The 13,817-nt window shown below is 32.4% G+C and overlaps 1 protein-coding gene across 1 annotated transcript in view; it reads right to left on the bottom strand.

Annotated features, from left to right (window-relative positions):
* SMC2 (structural maintenance of chromosomes 2) overlaps nt 1-13,817 on the bottom strand; it is a 68,094-nt gene that overhangs the window by 51,309 nt on the left and 2,968 nt on the right. The window contains exons 3-4 of the mRNA XM_075355956.1: nt 7,124-7,285; nt 5,300-5,410 (exon numbers count right to left, since the gene is read on the bottom strand). Coding sequence (XP_075212071.1) covers nt 5,300-5,410; nt 7,124-7,285 — 273 coding nt within the window. The remainder of the gene's footprint in view (nt 1-5,299; nt 5,411-7,123; nt 7,286-13,817) is intronic.

The following is a 13,817-nucleotide window of genomic DNA, read 5'->3' as shown; positions in this document are numbered from 1 at the left end:
GTCCTAACTGCAATCACTAGAGGACCACATCCTCTTGGCAAATTTTTCCTACATGAAGAGTCTCATGGCAGCACAGTATCCTTCATATGTCGGAGTTTAATATCCACTGTAGCGGCCCACTCACCTTACCACTTTGCTTGAAGAGTGTGTTTCACAGCATTAATAAAATCAGAAGTAGTAACATGAGTGTAAAAAAAAAAGACTACATGCATATTTAGCAGCGGAATCTGCAGGTTCATTACCCGAATTTCCCACATGGTTAGGGATCCAGCAGACAGTCACTTGTGCATTGTGACGGTTTAACTCAGTGACTGCATTATAGATTTCGGAAAGAATAGGATGTCTAGAAAATAAATCTTGGAGTATACTACAGATAATGATATGATAGTTTTTTTTTAAATGAAAATCAACTTACCTCGTGAGTTTTGACAAAAAAATAAAGAAAAGATTAATTGGACTCACGTTATTCATAAAAATGGTATTTAAATATTTTGGGTCTTAACCTAACTAAATAAATATAATGATTTATGTTCATTTAATCTTGCTGCACGATAAAAAACTACAAACAAATTGAGACTACCACATCAAATAGACTGAACAAAGACGATCAAAACACACCAAATGTAAAAACATTAAAACATTACTTCACAAGGTAGCAAAACATACTAAACACCCACAAAATGAAATATTAACTTTCCAATAAAACCTAAACTCCAAGTACAATAATACACAATCGATAGTACAGTTAAAATACTTATTTTATTGCTGTCAATACTTCAGAACAATTGATTATAAGAAATACTTTACCTAACATCTTTTTAAGATTTTAGAAAGCACAATTTACTATATGAAGTATAATGTAGAAACGTGTGTATATCCACACAAAGCTCATTCAGCACAGAACACTGTTGCGATTATAAATAGCTTGCTAAGCAGCAAATCCATGTTTGTGGATATAACCATAAACAGCTTAGAAAGGGTAAATGATATTCAAAGCTTTACTGATGGCATACAGTTCAGCAGTGAAGACACTTGCAAAACTAGGGAGACCAACAACAAATGCACATCTAATGGTATTTTTCTGTTTTGAGATATCTGTGTCTGTCTTGGAGAAATTGGTAAAACATTTGCTGAAAGATAGTGTTGATTTTTTATTGTAAGTGGTAAGATCAAAATTATATGGAGTCAAAGTCTCCATGGAGGATATGAACAGGAGAGGCTGTGGAAATAGAAGGTGTGTCAAAATTTAATAGGTACAATAAACAAACTGTACTAATCAATTGGTTCTGTATAACGTGGATGGTCTTCATATCATTGTAAAAGAGGGTTTGCAAGGATTATGTTAAAAAACTGGGTGATTTAATTGTCTTTTAAGACAGGCAGAGTATGCTTGTAACAGGACTTGATCTAAAGACAACTGTAGAAAGATGAAGAAAAGTGTGATGTACAGCGTCCAGCATCTTATGCATGGCATGACAAGCTGAAGAGTAGGAGACACAACCATGATCAAAACAGGACCAAACTAAAGAAAAATAAGAATGAAACACTTATGATCAACTGGCTCCCCCAACTGATGTTACTAAGGACTTGCAGCATACCTAGAATTTTGCTTTTAATTGTTTAATGTGTTTGATGCACATAAGAAGGCTATGAAAACCCAAACCTAAAAATTTAACGTGTGCAGAAATAGCAATTGGCTCTCTGTTAAGAAAAACTTATGGAATAAAATGCTCACTGGCAAGAAATTACTACACATTTTGTTTCTCAAATGAAAAGATGAAGCCACCAACTAATCTTGAACCAAACTTCAAGACAAGATATAGTATTCTGTAGTAGTCTCTCAGCTACAGCTGTTGAGCAAACCTTGATACATTTAGCAAAACTGTCAACAAATAAAGAACATGAAATATCTATTTCATGCACTTTACTTTGTTACTAAATGTGTGCAGCCATCTGGGTGCTCAAATTTAATAATACAGTTGATGGCTATAGCAAATAAGGTGGCACTTAATACATTTCCTTGAGGCACTCCATTCTCTAAGGCAGTGGCAGCTCATAGTTGAGATTAGTGAAGGTGGTGCTCCAGAAAATCTTTTTCTGGGCCTTTTCAAGGCCATGCTTAAAGTTTTCTGTAAAATAAAAGAACCAAAAAAAAAAACTGAATCAAACAGAATAGCTGGAAGCAGGATAATAATCTAATTCTACACTTTATCACATTCAAGAATATGGCACAAGGAATATGGTAAGCACATTATCCTTTTTTTTAGCGCAATGTGCTTAAAAATCATATTTAGTTTAACTGAATAATATGTCAATACACATAATAATTTTTAGTGTTATTAGATAACTTAATAAAATGCTTGCTTAAAAACATTATAGTCCAATGGTGTTTAATTTAGATTTCTATGTACAAAGAAAGAAATACATAATTAGATTTTACTAACTACCTTCTTTTTCACACTTCCAGCGTGTTTTTGGACAGATTTGGCAATCAAAATGCCCTTGCTTTCCACCATCTTCTAATCAGTACTGAAAAAACAACTTTCATATTCCTTCCACTGACTAACTAGAAAAGGGAACGAACAAGGAGCATTATGTGCATCCAGATCACATATGTGAGTATTCTTAGAGAATATAAGATTTACAAAGCATCAAAATTACTAAAGGATCAATTTTAAAAGAAACTCATTTAACTTAATTTTATGATGAATTAATGATCTGGAAATTTGAGGGAACAATCTTAAGAAAGCAAACAGTATACATGACAGTCAATGTCAACAATTTGATCCATAACAAACCTCACAATGCAGCAAAGTATTGTGATTTTATAAATAACAAATTTTGTTGTTTAAATTAATTTAAATACCTACTTCATCATAACGATGAATTTTTTTTGAAAACCAGAGGTCAAAAGATTTATTTTTCACATATATTGTTTGAAACCAATTATGTTTTCCAGGGCACACAACGATGTGTTACTATCAGCGCCCAGACACAAAATTATTATAGTATATAACTAAAAATTAACAATTAAAATTTAATTATAAAATATCAAAGGCAAAGGCATTTTGCAAAATAAAACAAATATTAAAAATCTAACATAAAACAAAATTGCCATACGTCAAAAGGCAAAAACATATTAAAGTTTTAACCAAATTTTAGAATCCAGATGAATGGCCTTAAGAAATTGTAAGACATTAGATAACGTCGATACATTGTGCCTAACATATTTTGGATGTAAGCGCCTAGTTTAAACTTCCGATGCAATGCTGCATAACAGATACTGTTCACAAGGATGTGGTGTACTGTTACTTGGCAGTCAGATTCATGATGTGTCCATGAGTAAGTTTAGTGTGCCCTATTCACAAACGGCAAATAATAACCTCCCTCAATGGTTATTCCTGCATGAAGAGCTCCATGGTGATACAGTGTTCTTAACTGAACTTTATTGTTGATGTAGCTTCCATTCACTTTGGAACCACCCTCTTGAGAAAACAGATATCAAGAGAAACAACACAATTGGTGAAAGGAAGCTGCAAACAAGCCTCTTTTGCCACACTATCAGCGCGCTCATTACATGAAATCCCAATATGACTGGGCATCCAACTCACACTTATGTTTCCCAATCATTTCAGAAGTAATAAATTGTATATCATGGACAACAGAGTATCTGGAGTACATATCTCTTTGCCTGCAAGGCACTCATGGAATCTTAATAGACAAGTGCATTAAGTAAAATTCAAGGCCTTACTACAAGCATCATACAGCTACGCGACAAAAACACTGACAATGCTGGGAAAGTCAAGCATGTATGTTCTATTGCCAACCACAAAAGCACAACCAACAGAGTTATGTTGTATAAACTGTAGCATCAGGATTCATGCTATTTATATTTTTAAATTCTTTTTACAAGATAACCGGATTTGCATAGTTATTATGATATTTATGAAGAAGACTAAAGCAATGATTTATGAGAGAAGGCTGCCAAGGTGGGTAATAATGAATAACTGTAAGAACTGGAGGTAATTGTTTAATTAGTGGAGAAAAGCCGCTGTACTCTTATGCCCAGAAAAGCATATCTTGGCTGTTCCTGATATCAATTAAGACACAGGTTAATAAAGAACACTGCATCAGATCAGATGATTGGGTTGTGCTCTAATGTGACCTATACAGAAGCAGATGAAAACAGTAATAAGATGGATAAATTAAACCAGATCAATTTTAATGTTAATATTCTAACCACTGTAACAGACTACAGACAGCAAACAAAAATAACAAAATACTAAAAGATAAAATAATTTAGAAGTTAGTAAAGTATTAATTTAATTAATTATTAATTATGTCCCTCAACATACTTATACTAAAATGAATGTTTATAAAAAAAATACAGCAATTTTCAATATTACTGGTATGCATTTCCCAACAAAATTAAAATGTTTCCTATGACAAGGAATTTTATCTTTAATCTTTTTCTCTTTGGACATTTCAACCCCAGAAAATCTTGGCTGAAAACACACCTTCATCAAGTATATCACAAAGAGGTTTCTACAAAATGAAATTGGGACTATCAGAAATTTTTTAAATATGCTTTCTACAAAAGTTGTAAATTGTATAGACTTATAGTTATTAATTCACTTCTTATTTTCATTAATTCAACTTCAACCACTGGTACTTCATTTCCAAGTTTTTATTTTAAAATACTACTTCCCAAAATGTTCTAGAACTATTAGCTTCTAAGAAAGACTTAACTGACTTACCCAAAATCCTTATTTAGACATGATGTTCTGAATAATTTTCATTTTTAATTATATTTATTTGAGATTAAAAAAAAAATCAATGGAGGAAGAAATAGTTGATATTTTTTTCAATTTTTACACATCATGAATGGATAAGAATTTGTCCTAGAAGTAAACAAGCTTATTAATGCCTCTCTCTAGAAGTTTCTGTCTAATATCCATCAGAATGTTTTGAATGTTTCTTTCATTTCTTCATCATCAACCAAACAATTTCTTGATGATAGCAGAGATAATTTCATGAATTTTGGAGATTTACTCACAAAAACCTAATTGCCAGAAAACCTCCTGTTGAACAAGATGTAATAAGAAAATGTCAATATTAAAACATTTATTTTAACACTGACAAGGACAAATCATAAGACCATTCATGCAATATTCATGACAGTTGCTTTGAAATAGACATAACTATATGAACACATAAAAATAATACTGTTTTTTTACTTCTCATTGCAAACAGAAAAATAAAACTAAAATATGGTATTTTATAAGTCAACAAATATTACCTTGTTCATTTCATTTAGTTTAGCATCCTTCTTTTCTATTGTTTTTTCAGCTGCTTGCTTCTTATTTTCATACATTCTAGTACCAGCAGCCTCTTCAATCATAGATAGAATCTAAAAATTTAATAAAGAAATGCAATATAAATTTAAGTAAATATAACAGTTAAAATTCCTCCATTACAAACAAATGAGAAATGTCTTGCAAGAATAAGTAAGAACCAAGGAACTTTCAGATATAATACAGAAATGCTACCCTCTCTAGCATGGATGAAGACTTTATAAATTGTTATTAAATGTATCAAGAAACGTTATTTTATGTGGTAAGTTCAGAAAGTAAGGTTAAAACATTTTATAAAAATTGAAAAATGCATATTTAATAATGAAACTTATGACATATTACACAAGTATGCCATTATTTTTCTAAGCATTTCATCAGCTGAAGTATCAACTTTTGTATTCCTATGTCATACGTCCCTGCTGCTATCAACTTTGACCATTCACTCATGGCATTCTTCATCTCTTTGTCAGATAAAAAGCACTCTCCACCCATATGGTATTTCATAAGGGTAAAAAAAAGAACTCATTGGTGCCAGTTTGAGACTTTGGGCAGGATGGTTCACAATATTCCAACCAAAATTGTTAGATAAATCGATCATTTTACATGTGGTATGGGGCAGAGCATTACCATGCAACAGACACCCATTTGTCAGCTGCTCTCTTCTTTCGTTTTGAATGGCCTAACCTGAGCTATCAAAGGGTCTCATAGTATCTTTTAGCATTTATGAACTGACCTGGAGTCAAAAATTGAGAAGCAAAATTCCTTTTAATCCCATAAAAATGTTCTCTTGATTATTTTTGTTTTCAAACGGGGGAACTTGATTTGTTTTTCTCGTAACATTTTCAGTACCCACTATGCGAACAGATTTCGAAAATTCAAACGGTTGATTACTGCTTCATATAGTACAATTTGACTGACTTCAGGGTATTCCATATCTGAATCAAACAGTAATTTTCACGAACCAGACATTTGAGTTTGTCAACAAATTCATCTGTCACAATCAATGGTCTTCAACTCCTTTGTTTACTCTGAATGTTTGTTCTACCATCTTTAAACTCCCTACACCACTTTGTTATTTTATCATGTGACATAACATCACTGTAAAACAGAAACAATTTTGTGGTTGATGTTGATGGGCTTTTCACTTTTAGTGATACCGAGATATCAGATGAGGGCTTGTACTTCACACTTGGCTGGATCAGGAATTGCCAGATTCATGTTAAGTCACAATTCCGATGTAAATAATCAACTACTGACCCCAACCTAGGCTTATTCTCTTCACTTGGAACTTCCTTTCACGTAGTGGTGCCTACTTGAAACGTAAAATTTCCCTTCTAGTTACAGATACATTGTAACCTTACTTTTTAAACATACCTTGTAAATGTCAACTTATATATGCTTAATAAATAGGTTAGCAGATTAGATACATTCTAGTATCGGAAAATAATTTTATTCTATTTTATTAAAATTAATATTTTTTTCAAATTACCTGTTACATGCTAATTGGAATCAATAAAAAAAATTTCAATTTTTTATTTTCATTACTCTTATTTAGCAGAAATCACCACCTAAGTGTAAAGATAAACCATACAGAAGCCAAAGGTAATAAAATATAAAGCAAATAAATGATGGTTTAAGGTTAGTAAATATTTTTAAATTAAAGGTAAGCACAAGATCAAAATGAACTGAGAAATACATAAGATAAATAAAACTAACTGATTAAAAAATCAATTTTTACACACATACATATAAATAAAAAAAATACTGACCTCAGGTGGTTTCATGCTTAGAACTTTAGTAATTCGTCCCTGCATGATGAGAAAATGAGGATTGTTTACATTTAATTGAACTGAATTAAATAAATCATTTACTTTTTTATTCTGTACTGTTGATCCATTTATCATATACTTATTCTTTCCACCAACAACAATCTAAAAATAAAGAAAAATTATCTTTATAAAGTAAAATTCAATTTAGTTATGCTAACCAACAAAATAAATTAAAAAAAAAATATATATATATATATGTAAAAATAAAAATAAACTAAATATTTTCTAAAAATTGTATAGCAAATAAAATACAAAAATTTTATGATAAAATTCAGTACTTTTTTATAATTAAAAAATTGGTCATTGTGATAATTTCACACATAGGTTTTGTACAATAGCCATTAGAAATAGCAGCTGACAGCAAAAATGGATTCTTTCTCACTAAACGGGTATCATTTTGATTTTTTTTATGCTTGGGAGTAGATGTTTATTGACTGCTGTATTTTCATTAAAGACTTTATGTTGCACACCTGTGACCCTTTTTCACATACTGAATCACTTGAATGTTTCCCTTTCAAGGAAGGAATTACAAAACCTGTGGAAAAACACTCATCAGGCTTTATCTTAAATTACAAAATTAATAAACTTGAGGTTAATAAAAAATTATCTTCAGGATTAGTAGAAAGGTTAACTTTAAAATTAACCTCTATTAAATTAAAAAAAATTGAGGATATTGTCTCCTGTGATGGCGGGTATAAACACTAGTCAATACTTCCTGATATAAATCTAAAGTGGCATAAAGAACAAAAAGCTATAAATGTAGTTTGTATCCTGTGTGATAGTATATTTCACAAAAGTAACTTTAATATAAAGAAAAACAGTAAATATATAACTAACTTACTGGTTATTTGCGATGAAAATTCTGAGGGTAAGATCAACAATCAATTTCAATTAGTGTTCCTCCAAAAAACAATCAGCAAGAGAAAACCACTAACACAAACCAGATACTAAAATTATCAACTGAAATTATGCATTTGAAAGTCTTCAATGAAGAACTGAATGATGAAAGCAATATTCTAAAAGATTTGAACAATGAATTAAAAGAGAATAATATGCATCTGAGGGAAAAGATAAGCAGCAATACAATACCTACAGCTTCAAAACCAATTTTTGCTGATGTTATAAATAATAATAATCAGGTAAACATACCAAATGTCATAATACAAATAGAAGATAATAAAATATATATATATATATATATATATAGTGGAAGGTAGCAAAAATACTTTACACAGTCAAACGAAAACACAAATCAACAATTAGTTTTAAAAAAAGTTACAATAAAATACCAAAACAATACAGATGCTGAGGAAATATATACTATAAAAGCTAATTAATACTGAAATAGAAAAATTAAGAAGGCTGAAGAAACATCTGAAAACATCAAACAAGAAATTTATGATAAAAACAACATATTGAAAAACTATGAAGTAAACTACATAAATATTGAGAAAAAAAAAGTCAATGTGGAATATAATCATTGAAACTGATATAAATGTATATGAAAATTGAAGAAAGAAAAATACATCTACTATAGATATAGTCAATGTAGAATGTTTGACCATTTTGATCTGAACATGCATTTTAAATGTTGCATGTATTATAAAATTCTAACTGCTATATTTGTGCAGGAAAACATCCAGTGAGAGAATGTAGTAAAAGGAATCTGAATGCATTAAACTGCATTAATTTAAAATACAATACTAACATAAAGCTATAAACTCTTCCACATGCGAGATTTACAAGTAGCTTCTACAAAGAAAAATTAAGAAAAACTCAATATCCATAAAAACCTTTGATTAAAAATGACAGGTAAAGGCAATGATGTTAATCAACACTCACGTGCTGTACATGAGAACAATCACATTGAAGATGAAGGAGAAGAGTTTAAAATACAACAGATTTTAGTTGAAGATGTAGAAAAGTTAAATAACTCTAAATATGACTTTAACATTAGAATACTTTATGTAAATATTAGAAGTATTAGGCAAAACTTTGTAAATTTTCAGATACTCATAGTTCTATAAATTATAAACAAACAATTATTGTTTGCAGTTAATTAGTTACAAAATGAAGAGAACTACATTTTTATAAAATACATGGACAAACAGTTTACTCAAATAAAAGAAAAATAAATACAGCACATGAATAGTAATTTTTGTTAAACAAAATGTCATTCATGTAAAAAATTACTGAAACGGTAGGAAATACAACAATTTTACTATCAACTTTCTAACATAAAACAGAAAATGATATTTGTCATTATGATTATTTTGAATTATGTGATGCAATCTGTTCTTTCAGCGTTAGATTAGTTGCCCTGTGGGTTCTTGACCATTGATCAATAATAAACCAAGACATCAGTTGTTTAGTTGTGATTGAATGTGCTTATTTTCCTTTCAGGTATTTTCATTTATCATAATTAATAGTTGCGAGAAATATAATGGTTCATTCAGTAGAGGAATGCATTTTTCTCGTTGGACAAGTCTTTGTGAATGTGACAAACAAGTATGATTTAATGGAGCACAAGTTTTCTGAAAAGTTTCCAAATACTCCTCCTGTTCATCACCACAACGCAGTTCAAGCTCTTATCGAAAAATTTCAAGCAACAGGCTTCTGTATTCTAGTACTACACTCATACCAATCAAAGTAGTGTTTTACGCAATATTGAAATTCAGACTTACACCCAAATAAGTCGACCAGTTTAGGTCACCTAACAAGAGGAACGCAACCTCATTCCAGTCCGTGCAGGAACCGGGGACAAACACCACACCCCCACCTGGTCCCATTATGGTGTCTTGCGTGGCATTACCAAGTCACGATCAGGACCGCCACTGGCAGAAGAAAGCCACACCCCCGGTCACATGGGCCACCATACCGGCAGCGTAGCCACCTCTCCCAGCGACAGTCCCAAATCTAATCACAAACAATACCAATATAACCGTGGCATGATGCCAATGAGCCTACCTCCAACCAGTCCAATGCCTAAGCCGGAACCCTAGCCACCCGGGATCCTACCACGATCGAGTACCTCGATCAAACTCCCTCTGCAGACCTACACACCGCAAGGGCGCAAAGAAAACCAGCCACTATAGACCATTCCTCGCAGATCATCCAGTTGGTACAGAGATCAAGAAAGGAATGTATTCCCTCAACTTCCCTAACAGCTCATGAACGAGTGATATCTTGTGCAATGATAGCGGGATTTTGGAACGGGTGTTTCTCTTTTTGCATAGTACTGGGTTACTGCAAAGGATTTAATATGCTCATATATGTTTTTCTGTAAGGAGTTTTTTTATTAATTTTAACCTTTATTTTCAATTTGATTTTTTGTTTCTATGTATTTAATTTTACTATCCGGGGAGGCGATTTTTACGCAACCCATCAGAGTTAGGTAAGTTTTATATACTTTCTTTAATCTATTATTTTAACATTTATATTTTATCAACTTTGTCTGTAGTATTAGTTTTGAGTTTTATTTTGCCTTCTTGGCTTGTTTTAGTAAATTTTTATTATATGATTAATATTATGTTTACACCTTGTATAGTTTATTATTTCGGAGTTATTTTACCCTTTTACTAATAACTACCGGGCGACGATAACGCCCAGGTGTTTTTCGCCCACAAACAAACAAAAAAAAAAAAGCTTGTGAACGTTCAACCTAGTATCGGGGACAGATGTAGAGAGGACGTGGTCCACGATATCATCAGTCCTACAATCTGGGCATTGACTCGAATCCACCGAACGAAACCTCGCCAAACTCACCTGAAAGGCATCATGCTCAGAGAGAAACTGTGTGATATACTGATTGGGGGAGACCCATCTAATCGCACCTAAATTAGACACTTTAGGAAATATACATTGCATGTAGTGACCTGTGGGGGATTCGTCCCACCTGATCTGACAAGACGCAAGGCCCCAGTCTTCAATCTCCTACTTTCATTCTGATGTCAATAGGTTATTTACCTTGGAAATGTAGCATTCCTTATGCTCATTAGCCAAGATATCCATTGGTTTGACTCCAGCTATAATACAGATTGCCTCCTCCTGTGAGACTGTTCTGTAACCACCTATAACAGCCAGTAAGAGGAGTCGCTGGGCCTGCAGCAAAATGTCCACGCAATACCTAAAACCCATGCGGTGAGCCCAGACAGCTGCAGCATACAGTATAATAGCTTCGCTGACACCTTTGTAAAGGACACGCATGGTACGGTAATTCAATCCCCAATCAGGATGAATGACTCTACGGATTCCATAAAAAGCATCAGAATCCTTTTTTGCTACATACTGTAGATGTTCCTTGAACTGAAAATTCTCATCATATTTTTGAGTCGTAATGTACCGAATGGGGAAACTATCCGAACCCGGATTTTTCAGGAAGCAGCCAATCGGCCTTTAATCAACATCAATATGGTTTTCTCTGGGCTGAAAATCATCTTATGTCGCAGACTCCACAGTCGGAAAGTCTCACAAGCACGAGCAGCTCGGAATCCTACCTCGTTCCGTGAATCCCCTTCAATCAGTAGCAGCACATCGTCAGCATAAGCAATGACATGACAATCACTTGGCAACCTTAAATGCAACATCGAATCGAATTCTATGATCCAAAGAAGGGGACTCAGAATACTGCCCTGAGGGCATCCTTTAGTTAAGGTCTTACGAACCTCCGAGCCGCCATCACGCAGGGAAACAGTCCAATGGCTGAAATAACTTGAAAGCACTTCTAGTTCATTTCGTGTACACTTACACTTCTGCATCTGAAACCGGGCAGAGGGCCACCATAAGTTATTAAATGCCCCAAATATATTTAGAAAAATCCCTAATACATATTTACATGGACAAGCAACAGGCTCTGTTGACCTGTTGAAGATGCTGATCAATGTGAAAGGCCACCGAAACTAAACAAATAGAAGCTGCTTGATATTTCTGATGCTATGGTCAAAAGTCCATTTAAATCAATGCACAAGTTAGCAGAGCAGCAAGATATCGAACTTGCTACCACACATAAAGCTGTTAAGAAAAGAAATAAGACTTTTTCCCTACAAAGTAATGTGCATTCAAGAACTGAAATCTACAGATCGTGTCACAAGACTAAATTATTGTCAATAGTTAAAACGTTTTATTGACCAAAATGCCGTAGATATCCTCAATAGTACATTTTTTTTTACAGATGAAGCATGATTTCATATGGGAGAGTATATTAATTCACAAAATACACGACTGAGGTTGACAACTAACCCCCCATGAATTATATGAATAATCTTTACACAAAGCAAAAACTGGAGTCTCAGTTGGTGCGAGTAGAACATGCATTGTGGGTCCAATATTTTTTTGAAAATACAGTTAACAGTGATTGTTAGTGCTGTTTTAACAACTTCATTAGTCAGTTAACAAAAGTGGAAATCAATCAGAGTTCGTTCCAACAAGATGATGCCACATCTAACAGGTTAATGAATTTTTTATGTAATGTCTGATGAACGAATCATTTTGAGGGGTTTGTGGCTGCACAATCTGGCTCCCCTAGATTACTTTCTATGGAGAGCAGCAAACAAGCAGTATATCACAACAGACCAAGCATGACTGATGAACTAAAAACCACAGTAACGGTATACGTATGAGATATTCCTGTACATCAGCAGATTAAAGTGTTTAAACAAACTGAAACATGTGCAGTGTTGTGTTGATGTTGGAGGAAGTAATTTTCAACCTTTTACAAACTATTCCAGTTATTTTAATTCTGTTTTTATAAAATAATGAAATAAAAATACAAAGTAATAATTAGGAAAGTTTTGTAATTACACTTCCATAATTCCAGTGTACAGTAACTTTTCGAACACACTGAACAAATGACATATTCAGTTTAAATCAAGATGAAAATATGCTGATGATACTGTAATGTCACAATGCTAGTTAGATTTTAACAAATTATCTTTCAATGTAGACAAGATCTTTAACATTACATTTACAAATCATATTGATTACTTGCTGAAAGAGTTGAATAATATTTTTATTGGAAATCAAAGATTTCAAATGTAAATATTTAGGTTTAATAATAGGTAAATAACTAAGAAGGAATGCTCATATAAATAAATAGTCTGGTAAACAGACTAAATATTTAATCTACATATTGTATAAATTATGCAAAGTAATATCACCAAAGACTTGTATTCAATAATGTATGGTTTGTATTATGACTAAGTAACATACGGTTATCATAGCATGTGGCTTAAAATAAATGTACTGAATAATGTACCCAGTTGTAAAAAATGTAAATAATGTAGATGGTAGGAAAACGCTATCTGTAATTTACAGGAAGAGTATGCACTAGAAGTACTTGCTCTCCTTAACAAATTTCTTTCAAATAAATTTAATATGAGTACACCTACAACCAGAAATAATACTTAAAATCACTTTAAATAAAAGCTAAATGAATCATCTGTTTACCGTGACGTGTTATTTTAATAAATTACCAAATGAATGTAAAACATTTGAAAATAAGAATTACAAAACAAATGAAAAATAGTATAAGAAGTCTATGTATAGAATGTTGAATTTTCTTGTGGAACTCTCTACTTATAAGAAACAAAGTTGATTGTATTTAATTTTTGATACACTGAATCCTTCGTTGGTTACT

This window comes from Lycorma delicatula, chromosome 2 (assembly GCF_047948215.1).
Source record: "Lycorma delicatula isolate Av1 chromosome 2, ASM4794821v1, whole genome shotgun sequence".
Lineage (NCBI taxonomy): Eukaryota > Metazoa > Arthropoda > Insecta > Hemiptera > Fulgoridae > Lycorma > Lycorma delicatula.
Note: the sequence above shows the minus strand (reverse complement) of the source record. Positions and strands in the feature narration are given on the sequence as shown.